At 42.4% G+C, this 13,561-nt stretch overlaps 2 protein-coding genes across 2 annotated transcripts; one reads left to right on the top strand and one right to left on the bottom strand.

Moving 5' to 3' along the window:
* Positions 1-348: 348 nt before the first annotated feature.
* On the bottom strand, positions 349-4,751 carry ghitm (growth hormone inducible transmembrane protein). The gene is made up of 9 exons (XM_076760510.1): positions 4,690-4,751; positions 4,167-4,325; positions 3,946-4,048; positions 3,596-3,707; positions 3,334-3,475; positions 3,051-3,159; positions 2,642-2,830; positions 1,542-1,713; positions 349-1,435 (listed from the first exon to the last, which is right to left on the bottom strand). Exons 2-9 carry the CDS (start codon positions 4,296-4,298, stop codon positions 1,348-1,350), a joined length of 1,047 nt encoding a protein of 348 aa, XP_076616625.1. The 5' UTR covers positions 4,299-4,325; positions 4,690-4,751; the 3' UTR covers positions 349-1,347.
* Positions 4,752-5,767: 1,016 nt separating this feature from the next.
* Positions 5,768-12,686, top strand: chst3b (carbohydrate (chondroitin 6) sulfotransferase 3b). The gene is made up of 3 exons (XM_076760319.1): positions 5,768-6,050; positions 10,015-10,230; positions 10,429-12,686. Exons 2-3 carry the CDS (start codon positions 10,151-10,153, stop codon positions 11,642-11,644), a joined length of 1,296 nt encoding a protein of 431 aa, XP_076616434.1. The 5' UTR covers positions 5,768-6,050; positions 10,015-10,150; the 3' UTR covers positions 11,645-12,686.
* The last annotated feature ends 875 nt before the right edge of the window (positions 12,687-13,561 follow it).

Here is a 13,561-nt window from a genome sequence, read left to right on the forward strand (position 1 = left end):
CTCCCATCTGCAGGGCTCTTCAATACACAGAATACATGAATCATACGTGTGCTAAACGTGAACATGATCTGAGACTGAAACACGTCCGGCAGCTGTGCGCTCCACGTGAACGTGCTTTAATGAAGCACCTGCATATTTACAGATGTTAGCATCTGTTGCAAGTGCCCTGGTTTGGAGGTTTAATTTTAGAGGAGCAGCCAGATGGTGGACAAGAGGATTACTACGCTAAGCCTTTGTCATCTGCTGCTACACACTGACTGTTTATAGGCAAATACAAGGTGGACCCCCGCCGGTCCCTCACAGTCTGGTCGGAGCTGCTGAGTGTGAGGGTGATGAAAACCAAATATGTAAAGTTCTGGTTTTATTTAGCAGCAGTGAGGGATTACAGACAAAAAAGAAATGCAAGTAAGCATTTCAATTTAGATTATAGCAGATATGCATCCTGTCATTTATGTTAATAAAGACAAAATTCGTTTAATCATTATTTGATAACTTTCTGTATTTCAATGAACTTGTGTTTTCCCACATTACTGACTTGCCATAGTAACAGAAGCACGTGTTCCTAATAACACTGAGAGGCTCTGTTCTACTCAAGTGTCCCGGTAAGCCATGACCATGCAGTTACCCAGCATGCACTACACCAGGAGCCTGACACCGAAGCAGCTAAACAGAATTCAGCCTTCAATAATTGTACTACTTAATCAAAGAGCTTTTCCTACATGTCAAACCATCAAATCCTCTACTGGATTATACGATTTCTTCTCAAAATAAGTAAGCATCTCATTTATTAAAAACACTTCACCAAAAACATCACTTTTACTCGTTTATTGAGTGATTCCTTTTTTCAAATGACTGCATATTTTCTGGAAAATATATGAACTGCTGCCAATCTCTTTAACCAATCACAGAAGTGCAATATCAGCGTATAGTCAAGCAAGTGCATACAGCACAGTCAGTTATTGTACTATAAGTCTGGAGCGGTCTATGGTTGAAGTAAGTGGCCTTGCATACACATATATTCTCAAACTCTCATTCGTCTTAGGAACAGAAACACCACCGCGTGGAAATAAATACAAAACATAAAGAATAAAAAGAACATCTGAGGCAGACAGTCAGATTTAACCTCTCTGTAACTCTCAGGATATAAAAGATGCTTCAACAATCAAGGTAAGAGCTCTCGATTTTCCCGTGCAGTCCTCCTCTTCGCACACTTACAAAGCACTCATATGTATTTACCAGTTACATGACACGTGTCACTAAGAGATAACACCTGGTATATGATGCTAGTCAGAATTTTTTTAAGCTCTGTGGAAGGTAAAAGTGAAGCTCGAGTCAGGGTGCTGCTGTTCACTTCCTTCTGCCGCTGCCGCCATTAGCCAGGATCATCACCAGTCTCATGAAGATGTTCAGTGTGTCCATGTAAATGCCCATACACCTGGAAGATTCAGAGGAACTTGAGATGTACACCTCAGTGAAAACATAACCGTCTGCCAAAACTTGCATTTTAAAGGCGCACGTGTGTATTTCCTGGTGTGACTTACGCATTAATGGGGTCATATTTCTGTACACCATAGAGTGGGTGTGTCTCTGCCCTCTTGATGACCTTCTGTGTATCATAGAGGAGGAACATGCTGAACAGGACCAAACCTCCATAGATGGCCACGGAGTACAGGCCTGCTCCGAACGCTGAGGTGGGCGGCAGGAACATTGATCCTGAAGAAGAAAAAAAAACCAATCAATGTGAGGCTGACAAGTGCGGATTCTGTGCAAAGAGCCTAAACAATTATTTAGACAAGCAGAGACATGAGAAAGTCTTTACATCATGAATGACATTCATTAGTAGAAGTCGAGCACGATCTAAACAGAGAATGTCATGATCATAATAAGATTAAGCTATGTATCATTTTACACCAGCTAATCTCTGTAGTTCATGCAAATGAATTCAAACACAACGCGGTTCTCCTATTGTGTGATGCCAACAGAATTCATTTGCATAAATCAACTGGATGGATGGATTTTTATCTTATTAAGAAGTGATGCTTCTCATGTGTCACAATAGGGATGTAACCATGGTAATAACACACCTAATGCCTGGTGTTTAGTGCTTAGCTGTGGTCTTTAAATGTGCGGTGGAGTAATGTACATTCACCAAGTGCACATCATGTCTTAAACTCAACAACACAGAGCCAGTGTGATGCAGACGGCACACTTGAGTTTACATACTGAACACTAGATGTTTGGTCTATATATAGAGATTAATGTAGAGGGAGAGGTTTCAGTGGCACAGAGAGTGTGCTGATGCAGAGAGCAAAAAGCACAATCCTGGTAGATTACTTTGTACTGTGAACACCATGTTTCTACTGATGCCTCTCGACCGTCAAGGTGGCGAATAAAGGACCGTCACCGTGGTAACTTTCCAGAGGTGTTAAATCTCGTCTCGTAGTATAATAAGATGCTGTGAATGTGGTGTCTGATGAGCCTTCATCCTCATGGATCTCTTTCTCGATCATATCTTATCAAATGATTTATACCTGAAGAAGACACCAACATCAACCTTGCATTGAATTTAACTTGTAGCATTCAGGGCTGTCTGCAGTGCACCTGACAAAGGGTTTTAGAAGTGAAACTGCATTATACTGACCAATAGAGGAAGCGAAGACCACTCCAAAGCCGACAGCTAATGGCCCACCCATGTTGAGGAACTTCTCACTTGGGGCACACATGGCCACAGTAGACAGACCTCCCACAATGCCTGCTGTGTACCAGGCGGCCCTCATCATCAGAGGTCCTCCCAGGAGAGTGAGGGGAGCGATTACAGCACCCATCACACCTGATCAATAAATATGGCAAAAAGAAAACTGAATACAACAATCAAAACAAACAGCAGCCGCATCTGCAATGCCATACATGTTTCAAACAGCAGCTGTTACTCTGAGCCTTCACACGACTGCCCTCTGGTGTTCAAAAGAGGCAACTACAAGATAAAAATAACAGCCTGGTGTAACAACATAGCGGATTAACAAGTTCCCACTAAGCACTGTCTGACAAACCTGCATGGAGCATCCAAGCGAGGTGTTTGGGCACTGGGCTGTGCTCATATGAAATGGACCTGACCAGCATGCCAGCACCAATCATAGCCGCAAAAGTTGCTCCAATGGCCTGGGTAAAAACAAACACCAGACCTTCATGTTAATCACCTGTAAACACACCTAAAATGTCTAATATTGACTGAGAAATACAAATATTACTAAACCAGTCCTTAATTTCATTTGTAAGTAAATGCAATAAAGACACATCTATCTCTGTTGGGTCCACTTGAGTCATAAAGCTTACCAGCCAGGATCCTCTCATCATCAGACCCATAAGTGCTGGATTCCTGCTCACTGCTACAGCTGACAAAGCTGTGAGTCCAACACTGCCTGCAAAGTACATGTAGGTGGAGTGGATCCGGTCCTTCACATACTGAGGCCAGATCCTGCACAGAGAGGGAAGAGCCGGGTGAAGAGATGGTTAAAAAAAACAAACAAACACTTTCTTCGGACATGTGCTTCAAATTAAAATTAAAGAGCTGCCAGTTCAAAAAGCTGTTACTCACACTGCTTTCTCAATGGCACCAATTTCACTGGACATGCCGAGCCCATAGTAGCACAACGCTCCGAGGCCAACAGCTGCACCTCCAGCCAGGATTATTCTTCCCATACTGTCAACTGTGGACACATCAAAGATTATTTCACATACACTTTAACACAGTTACTGTCACAGGTAAAGGTTTGATTTATGTGTCAAAAAGGAAATTTTGGTATTGTGCCAATTTCCATCCAAGGAGGCTCCAAACTATGTGAGCTCAATACATTTTGCCATATCTCTGACTCAAGCCACGCAACAGCACAGTCTATATAACAGCATCTAATAGTACACTTAATGTGTGTATGTAATAGTGATTACTTTTAATGGCGGTATCTGTGGCTGGCTCAAAAGCTGCTTCTTTCAGCTGGTCCCTGGTTGTCCTGGTGCGGCGGAAACCAAATCTGGCCTTAGAGGAAAAACCCTGTAGAAAGAAATAAAAAAATCTTACAAAATGGCGAGAATTTCATGCTCAGCATCATCAATCAAAACTAAACTGTTATATTAAGGAGCCATGAATGGCCTGTCTGAGCTAACGTTACCTGCTGGGGCCTGAGCAGGGGTGGGCAGGCCTTCAGGGTGGGTGCTCTCAGGGCTGGGGAGCCCTGTGACAACACAGGACGGAGCCCGGAGAGAGGAAGACTCCTCAGGCACGTCAGCCTCGCCACCAACATGGTCACAATGTATTATCCTGTATCAGTCTGACGGATGAACACAGCGTCAGGTTATGTTACATGACTGAGTTGTGTTTCAACACATAGTGTTGGATTCGTAACGATGGCAATCACGAAGCCAGTTACGTGACAGAGTTATAGTATTGTCGCAATGACACCGCAGAAATACTAAAGAAATAAACCAATATCATAAACATGTCACGCCAGTTACCTAAGCTAGCTAATGGTAGCTAACACGACAATAGCTACGTACTATTTAACGCTCATCTCGTTACAAAGTCTTTGTCACGGCGTTCAGTCTCACCAAAACAGAACAACGTAACTATTAATGAATTCTGTAATGTACGGCCTGTAATTGAAGAAAATTTAAATATACATTAAGGTTACATACCGAGAGAGCAACGTTTGTCGTTCACCTTTCTAGAAACAAGTGCGCAACTTTCTGACGCAAGTATTTTGTAACAGTCGTGAAAATTCTCGACGCCTGCGTCATCATTACGCGACAGGTCTGATGGGAATCGTAGTTCTAAATTCGGTATTCGATGATGAAAGAAGTCTTCAAATCGTAGCAAATACCAATACCAAAATGTAAGTAAGTAAATAAATAAATAAATAGATAGATAAATGAATGAATGAATAAATAAATAAATGATTACAAGCAACATCCTGCATTCATGTATTTCTTAAGTAAAAATCCACATTGTTCTATTAGCAAAGGGTACTTAAAGTAGGCATAGCAAAAGTTAAACTATGCCACTGATAATACAGACCGGCCTCACTCTGTCTGTAATGCAAAAACAACAACAACAACAACAACAACAACAACAACATTTTTAACATTCTTTTGTCTTACGTTAAATACGCAAAATCTTAACCTGCAAAGTAACTTCCTTGTTTATATTGTTTGTTTGCTATTTAATGTCTTTCTTTTACTGATGCCCTCGCTTCTGTAATACTGGTCATTTCCCCACTGTGGGACTAATAAAGGATTTTTTTTTTTTTTTTTTATCTTAATAGCTATTAAATAAATGTAGTGGACTACAAAATAATATTTCCCCACGAAATGTAGTAGAAGTACAGCACTTGAGTAAATTGCTTTCTCTTAGATTTACTCTAACAAAAACCACCTTATAGACAGTAAGTGTTTGGAGATGGTCGGATTCTGTCCATGTAGAGTAATACTTGAGACACACATTGTTTTCTTCCGCTAGGTGGAGTGCTTGCCTCTTCTTTTGTTGCGACTACATCAATAACTTCTAAAAACACAACATAGGCCGAAATAACGGCAACACATTGCAGCAGCATCAGTCCAACACCTTCCTGTTCATCCTCACATGGTTTCTCATGTGGGTTATGTGTATAAAGTTTATTCGCTGTATGGCTCCTTACTACATAGACGGGGGGTCTGTGAGGGGTGGTGTCAGTGCGCCTCCAGCCTGAGGCTCCGCTTCTTTGGACTAAACTTTCCCATGTGATTCACTGGGTCGCAACCGCTGCACAGACTTGTCATTCAGCTCACTGGGCAGCCTGACCTGCAGCCTCCTCAAACATGATCCCATCCGATCCACAGGCTTCACTTACCAAAAGCAGCACTCATTTCGGATTGGACTGTTTCTTGTCACACAACTGAAGTAGTTTTGGAAAGTAATGGAATTAACTTCCACTCGGAGTCGCACTTTGAGGAAAGGCTGATCAACTTCACGGATGACCCGAAGCGGGGGACGCCTTCAGACACCGCAGCGCATCATGATGGTGGGTATGGAGAGCGGACAAAGTGTTCCTTATAAATAACTAAAACCTATAAACTAATAACTTCTCATGGGAGCGCCGCTGAGCTCTAACAGCAGAAATCTCCACAAACTGTGGTGGTTCTCTTACAAAAGGTCACTTCAGGGAGAGTGACTCTTCTAAGTGTCTTGTATTAAGAACGCATGATTTCACTTTGGCCAGTTTCTCCTTTTGACCTTTAAAACGCAGCGCACGCTCTCCGCTGACTTTGGTCCATTATCACTGTTTCACAGCATTACAGAAGTTGGGCTTTCCCTCCATTTCGGTTCCTGTTTTTGAGATGCTATCAGATGAGACGTCAAGTTAGAAATTAAAAGCAAAGTCACTGCTCTGGATTCACACACATATCATGCATGCGTTTTGACCAGCAAAGGTGCTGCATAACCACTGCATATACTCTCCAAGTGTAAAATGACTACATTGTTTCACACATATTTACCAAACAAGCATGAATCTGGCCTGAAATTAAACCTGTTGTCTGCATGCCACACTCCTCTCTGCTGCTCTCCACCCCTCCCCCGACATCCTGACTGATACAGCTGAGATGCCTCCTCTGATAACACGTCACACCGGCACTATCATGAAGGGCAGGTTACTATAAAGTACAAAAGTAACGAGATGCTGACTATCAAACGCCTTGATGATGTACTCACATCATGTCAGGGAATTTCAGGTGAGATCCATATGAACATATATGAGCATTTATGCTCATCTCTAACAAAGATGTGGCCAAAAGCTTAATCCATTTTCTTTGATGAGCACACTCCTGAAGTCAGCTGACAGGGACCAATACCAAGACTTACACTGGCCACAAGCTTTCCAAACAAATGGGTAATGACTGAACACAGCTCACTTTGTTTCTCTTTGGTAAGTGGCCAAGGTACATGCCATGATACACCACATTAGGAAAAAACATAGAAAAAATGCACTCTTTGGCAGTATATGTGACTTTGCATTGTGATACTGACACATGACTGAACTGTACATTTTCTGGATAGTAAATTCAGATGGTTATAGATAAAATAACAAATGGGAATGTCGGCGTTCGGCTAATTCAGTGAATTACTGTAAATATCTGACATAATTTAAGTAGCTAATTAAAAATGGTTTAACAGTACATCCTATTGTATACATTGATGATGTGTTTCTTACGTGAAATTTAAATATGTACTTTAGTAGCTACAGCTATCAAATATAGTACAAATCTACTGTACAATGTGTCCTTCACTGATAAATATCAGAGAATAACTGCTATGGAAAAATTGATTTTGAAAATCAAGACACATCAGTTATCACACAGAGAGCATCCCTTTTTCTGCTGGCCACAGATGAAAACACTGCAATGGGATCTTCTGTAAATATATATATGTTGTACATTTGCAATACTATAGTGTGCACTTGTAATATCTAATGCAAAGGGTGGTCGACTTGGTTGTGTTTAATTTGTCTTCATGTAAGATTTAACATCAAATAAAAGGCAGCTATTAAAAGCATTTGCAGCAAGATGATAAATGGTGCAGCGGCGGTTTTGTTATGAGCAGATGATCAAAAGTGTCATATGCCTCAGTGGTCTGTGAATATTCAAGAATGTCTGCTCGTGTGTGCGTTTTTTTTATTTTACACAGCAGATGCAATAAGCTGAGATAATTGGTGTACATCTAATTTACCATATAAATGACAAAACCTCAGATGACTTATTTTCTTGATGAATTGCTGATACCGTTTTTTTTTTTTTTTTTTTTTTTGCTTATTTTAAATCACGTATGGAGAGACCTAAAAAGTCTTAAATAAGTACTCGGTCCCACAGAAATATGCTGTTAGTACTGTAAATTTATGTCACATCAACTTCTTCAACAGTCATCGCTCACTCATGTCTTAATTTGTTCAGGTGCAGTCACCACTGAAAATAAACTGCAGGACAAATATGCTGTACCGTAACTGCAGATTTACTCAAATCTTCTGTTGGTTTACTGAGACAAACCATGACTGCATTTGTCAAATGACCACTGAGGGCTTAAGAACTCAGTCATTTCCTTTGGTACAGCTGACTGTGACCACTTCTACATGACTTGTAACATCCAGGGGGTTATTCACTGACCCTGTGACGTGTGAGTGACCTGGGAGTTTATGTTCTGCGATCTCAGCCCAAAGGAGGTTTAGAGTCACTCCAGTGTAAAGAGACCTTTGTGGTTGTGGCATGCGGCAGGGTGGTGCAAGACAGAGCTGATTTTTTCCTCCCGGTGAAAACGTGTCTCAGTACACAGGCTGTTCACCTTTTCATTACTCGCCGTTCCACGTCAACAGTGCTCTCTATTGGAGCTCTAAACTTCCCATTCCCTCCCAGAGAATTTCGCAGGCAGTGTCCAACCATTCCCTGTGTTTAGACTGCAGTCCTTTGGCCTGGCTTCTGTGCTCAAAACTGGCGCGGGACAGAGGTCGCAACAGGATGTGAGCACTGGACCCCCAGACCTGGTCATGTATCAGGCTTTGCGCTTCCTCCACAGTGCTGCTTGTTTTGTGTCAAACACATGACTACCTCGCTGCAGTGAGTGAGTTGCTTGCTCTGCTGATTAATAGCACAGGTTTCACTAATGTGTCGCTCCACCAGAGGGTACAGACCTGCAATTGTTTAAAAGAGATGCACAAGAAATCACAGACATACACAGGGTACTGTGAGTAGCACCTGACAGATCCAATAAGCAAGTGTTTTCATGAACTGAGACGTCTGATTCCGGGGTTTAAAAAGGCCGTCTGTACACCCTAACTTCAGCATTTTTGTGGGCACACATAAAAATAACACTGCCAATTTCCTCAGGGTGCAGACTGTCTCGTTAACTCTTGCCGTGTTATTGACCCTTTCACTAGCAGAAGACATAAGGAAGGATTATGTGGAAATCTGAAGATCAGTCAGGGATCTGAACCAAGCTGATGTTATCTTAAAAATGGAGTAACATCAATCTTTCAGGAATGTGCGAGACATTTCCAAATAGGCATAATTAAATCCACTGTTATTTTCATCTGACTACCCACTGCCTGCCCTCTACAGACCGACGGAAGTACTGAATGACCTGCAGGCTCAGAGCACAATAATTTATGTCTCCATGACAAGCAGCCTTTCCCCTTCAATTTCAGCACTGTGCAGTTATGTTTGGACATGTGTCCCCCTCAGTCTCAGTCAGAGTTTTAGACGCACAGCGGCACATTATGAGGAAGCCGCAAACCATTAGCCGACCACCAGATGGTCTACTGTAACAGTAGCCCAGGTCAATGAGGGCCTCTGTTGAAAAGATCTCCTCCCAGTGTTGACATGGAGGAGCAGCTGGCAGTTTGGACCACAGGCTGGTCTGCTACCTATCAGTGGGAGGTAGGATTATCACTCTAACGCAGGCAGGCAGCTTTATAGCTGTGGAATTGCAGTTTAATTACAAAATTGTGCTTGATTGCAGTTGTTTTTCTCCCCATTCTTTAAATAACTTCTACAAAGCCCGACTCATAAACACTGTTTTTCTATGTGCACCAAGCTTTATTCTTGCATGGTGGGTGGGCATGTTCCTGAAATGCACTGGTGCACTTAAAGATAACAAGGACTTCCTCGTGGGAAGAACTGGCTTAGATTCCAGTACAACACACACAGCTATTTTCAATTCTTACCTTTTTAAGATATGGTGTTTTTGTCTCTGAGTAAATGACTCCATCACTGGTTTTGGATGCCAGTACAGGAAGAAAAAAGGCATGACTATGCATCACAGGGCAGTTCTACAGATGCAACAAGCGGCTGTCAACTTCCTCATTTCAATGAGTAGTTAAAACAAATACCTGAAAGAGTTTCGACACAAAGAATTGAGAGTGAAGCCGTTACTCACAGCTGTGCTCAAATGTGCATGTGCAAAATGTGTAACTGACAGGTTGATGTTCATTTCATTTACAGGGTGAAACATCGCCTACATCGGGGAATACAAATAACTGGAAAGCTCTTTAAGAAGGCGACTGGAGACTTGCGAGATTGGCAGAACCTATTAAGAAGCAGTCTGTAAACGCATATCCAGGCACAGCTACATCCAAGAATGAGGATCAAATACACAATATCCATCGTCTTTTTTGTGACACTTGTTATCATTGAGAAGGAAAACAACATTATCTCAAGGTAAGCCCACTTCAGTGATGAATGGAGTGCTTTTGTGATTTGCAGGTTCTTGGATGTGTATCTCTTCCCAGATATAAACAGACGTTTAACAAAAACTCCTTGAGCAATACAAAATTACTGCAAGTGTGAATGTAATAACAAGACTACAATTTCTGTCTGTTAACTTTGAAATATAACTCATCCTTCTTGCATTTTCAGGGTGTCAGATAAGCTCACCTTAAAGCAGACCCCCCAGACCCTCCTACAGCCCCACATACAGCTGAAGCACAATGGTTCTTTAACCTCCCTCCGCAAGATGGACTCTGCTTTCACATTGATGAAGCGGCGCCTGGAAAACTACAGTGAGCACCAGGGGGTGGTGAGGAGGGGAAGGAAACACATCCTCCTGTTAGCCACCACCAGGACGGGCTCCTCGTTTGTGGGTGAGTTTTTCAACCAGCAAGGTGGCAACATGTTCTACCTGTTTGAGCCGTTGTGGCATGTGGAGAAGATGTTGACGCTGGAGACCGGTGGCACCAACGCCACTGTGGCAGCCAAGGCGTACCGTGACGTGCTCCAGCAGCTCTTCCTGTGTGACTTCTCCCTGCTGGAGAGCTTCATCGAGCCCCGCCCTGTGGACCACATCACCACAGCCCTTTTCCGCAGGGAGTCCAGCAGCTCTCTGTGTGGAGACTCGGTCTGCAGTCCCCCCATCAAAGGAGTCTTTGAGCCTTATCACTGCAGGACCAGGCGCTGTGGACCCCTGAACCTGACCATGGCGTCGGAGTCCTGCCTCCAGAAGGATCACAGGGCCATCAAGTCAGTGAGAGTGCGCCAGCTTGAGACCCTCCGTCCTCTGGCTGAGGACCCACGCCTTGACATGAAGTTCATTCAGCTGGTTCGGGATCCTCGGGCTGTACTAGCCTCGCGCATGGTGGCCTTTGAAGCCAAATACAGGAACTGGAAGAAGTGGGCTAAGGGTGGGGATGTACCCATTGATGATGATGAAGTGAGAAAGCTGAAAGGGAACTGTGACAACATAAGGATGTCCGCTGAGATGGGCCTCAGACAGCCACCATGGCTGCGCGGGCGTTACATGCTGGTACGGTACGAGGACATCGCTCGGTTCCCCATGAGGAAGGCAAATGAAATGTACCAGTTTACTGGAATCCCGTTCACTCCACAAGTGAAATCCTGGATCCTGAGGAACATCCAGGGCTCCAAGAAGACCAGCGGTGTTTACTCTACACAGAAAAACTCCTCAGAACAAGTAGAGAAATGGAGGTTCAGTTTACCATTCAAAATAGCGCAGGTTGTACAGAACGTTTGTGGGCCAACGCTCAAGCTTTTTGGGTATAAATCTGTGAACAGTGAAGAAATGCTAACAGATAAGTCCATAAGCCTGATTGAGGACAAAGTGTTTAACTTTTTATAGACTTTGACAAACATGAACTCTGAATATTGATGCAGGAAAAACCTTTCAGAAAACTCTGGAATGATATTTATTGGGGTCTTTTATCCTGGTGCTGAGAGCTATATATTTTCTGATGGTGTCCTATTTAAAGTTTTTTACTATTTAAAACAGTCTGATGAAGAAGATGTTTTGTTGAGTGGAAAACACATATAAAGGTCTTGACTCTTGAAGCAAGGGTGTTTGAAATGATATTGAGACTTCACATATGGGTACAGCATGGTGAAAATAGAAAGCTATCTTTGTTTTTGCACTCTGGACTATTTTCTCTGTTCAACGCAAACTGTATCGTTGGCTTGTCCTGCAAGCCTGTCAAAATTTATTTCCTTGGCAAATATCAGAGGTCCTGAGGGAGATAGCTGTGGGTTTTTGAACAATAATGAGCTGTTTCAAACACTTCCAGGAACCCCCATTAATTATTTTTGTCCAGCAACTTCTGAGTTAGCAACATAAGCTGCTTTTCAACAAGAAACTTGAAGTGAAATGTTTATGCATAGCCAAAAAATGAATTACTTTGTTTAGCACTATTCATGGCAGGAAGAGGGAATACTAATGTTTTGCCAGGTAATTTCAACACGAGATGGAGAAGAAATGTCCCATGCTTATTTATTTATTTTTCTCTATGCTAAAAGTCATGAATCCAGCTCTGAATGTGCTCCACAGGTTCTTCTCCCCTCTTTCGGGGTACTTTTCTCGCACATGTATACTGTAGTTTGCTGTACATGCATGTTTGTAATTGGCCAAAAGTTGTTTGAAGTTGTCCTCGGGACTGTAAGGACTCATTCTGTAAAAACAGATGTTTACACTGACACTGTATGCAAACATTCCAACTGCAGCTGGTTTGCAGGATTGTGTGAGGTTGGTCGGCAGGTCTCTGTCTGTTGACACAAGTCTCTTGGCTGGTGATAAAAAGGGGCCCTGATACTTTGGCTTGCCAGACTGTTTGCTGATGTTCCGGTCTGTTCCTTTTGCATTTTGTTTGTTACAATAAACTTTCTTTCACATTATCTGTTAAACATCTCACTTCTGGCATGGAAATACTAATAATTTGTTTTAGTTTTACATTCACCCACAACTTCTGCATTTTGTCATCTTCGTCACTTCTCCTTTATTATAATAAGAGAGGCGAGAAAACAGCAGCACAAAAGGAAGCCAACGTGGCAGAGGACTGTAACAGATGTTCAGAAGTTACCCAGGTGGTTTATTAAAATGAAAGGAGTACCTCTCAATAAAGTGCACAGTAAACAATTAGTGACATATATTCAGTTAAAAGCAGTCCAAAGACAATATATTTAATGTTTAACCTCATCAACTTCATTGATTTTTGTAAATATCTGCTTATTCTGAATCTGATGCAGCAACACGTTTCAAACAAGTTGGACAGGAGCAACTAAAGACTGGGGAAGATGTGGAATGCTCCAAAAACACCTGTTTGGATCATTCCACAGGTAAACAGGTTGATTGGTAACAGGTGATAGTATCATGATTGGATATTAAAGGTGCATCCTGGAAAGGCTTAGTCATTCACAAGCGAGGATGGAGCGAAGTTCACCACTTTGTGAACACATGGTTGGATAAAGATTTATACATGGACTCAGGAACACTCCGTAAAACTGTTGCAGGTAAACACAGTTCGCTTGCAAATCATTGCATTCTGCTTTTATTTACTTTGTACACAGCGTCCCAGCTTTCCTGGAATCGGAGTTGTAGACTCAGCAGCACTGAAAGAGCATTCACAGATTATTTGCTTAACAACACTACAAACTTCGGCCTCAAAAACGACCACATTTGAATCAACACCTCCCTGACACAGTCACAAGACTAAGGGTCTACAGCCATGCTAACGACTCGGTGACTGTACTCAGACACAGTGATGCTTTG

Source organism: Chaetodon auriga, chromosome 20, assembly GCF_051107435.1.
Source record: "Chaetodon auriga isolate fChaAug3 chromosome 20, fChaAug3.hap1, whole genome shotgun sequence".
In the NCBI taxonomy this organism is placed as follows: domain Eukaryota; kingdom Metazoa; phylum Chordata; class Actinopteri; order Chaetodontiformes; family Chaetodontidae; genus Chaetodon; species Chaetodon auriga.

What these genes read in the sequence shown, in the direction of transcription:
- chst3b (XM_076760319.1), top strand. Translation starts at nt 10,151, where the DNA reads ATGAGGATCAAATACACAATATCCATCGTCTTTTTTGTGACACTTGTT. An exon ending in GAAAACAACATTATCTCAAG is followed by an intron (nt 10,231 to 10,428) that starts GTAAGCCCACTT and finishes TTGCATTTTCAG; the next exon opens with GGTGTCAGATAAGCTCACCT.
- ghitm (XM_076760510.1), bottom strand. Translation starts at nt 4,298, where the DNA reads ATGTTGGTGGCGAGGCTGACGTGCCTGAGGAGTCTTCCTCTCTCCGGG. An exon ending in GGTGCCATTGAGAAAGCAGT is followed by an intron (nt 3,476 to 3,595) that starts GTGAGTAACAGC and finishes CTCTCTGTGCAG; the next exon opens with GATCTGGCCTCAGTATGTGA. An exon ending in CGCTTGGATGCTCCATGCAG is followed by an intron (nt 2,831 to 3,050) that starts GTTTGTCAGACA and finishes TTTATTGATCAG; the next exon opens with GTGTGATGGGTGCTGTAATC.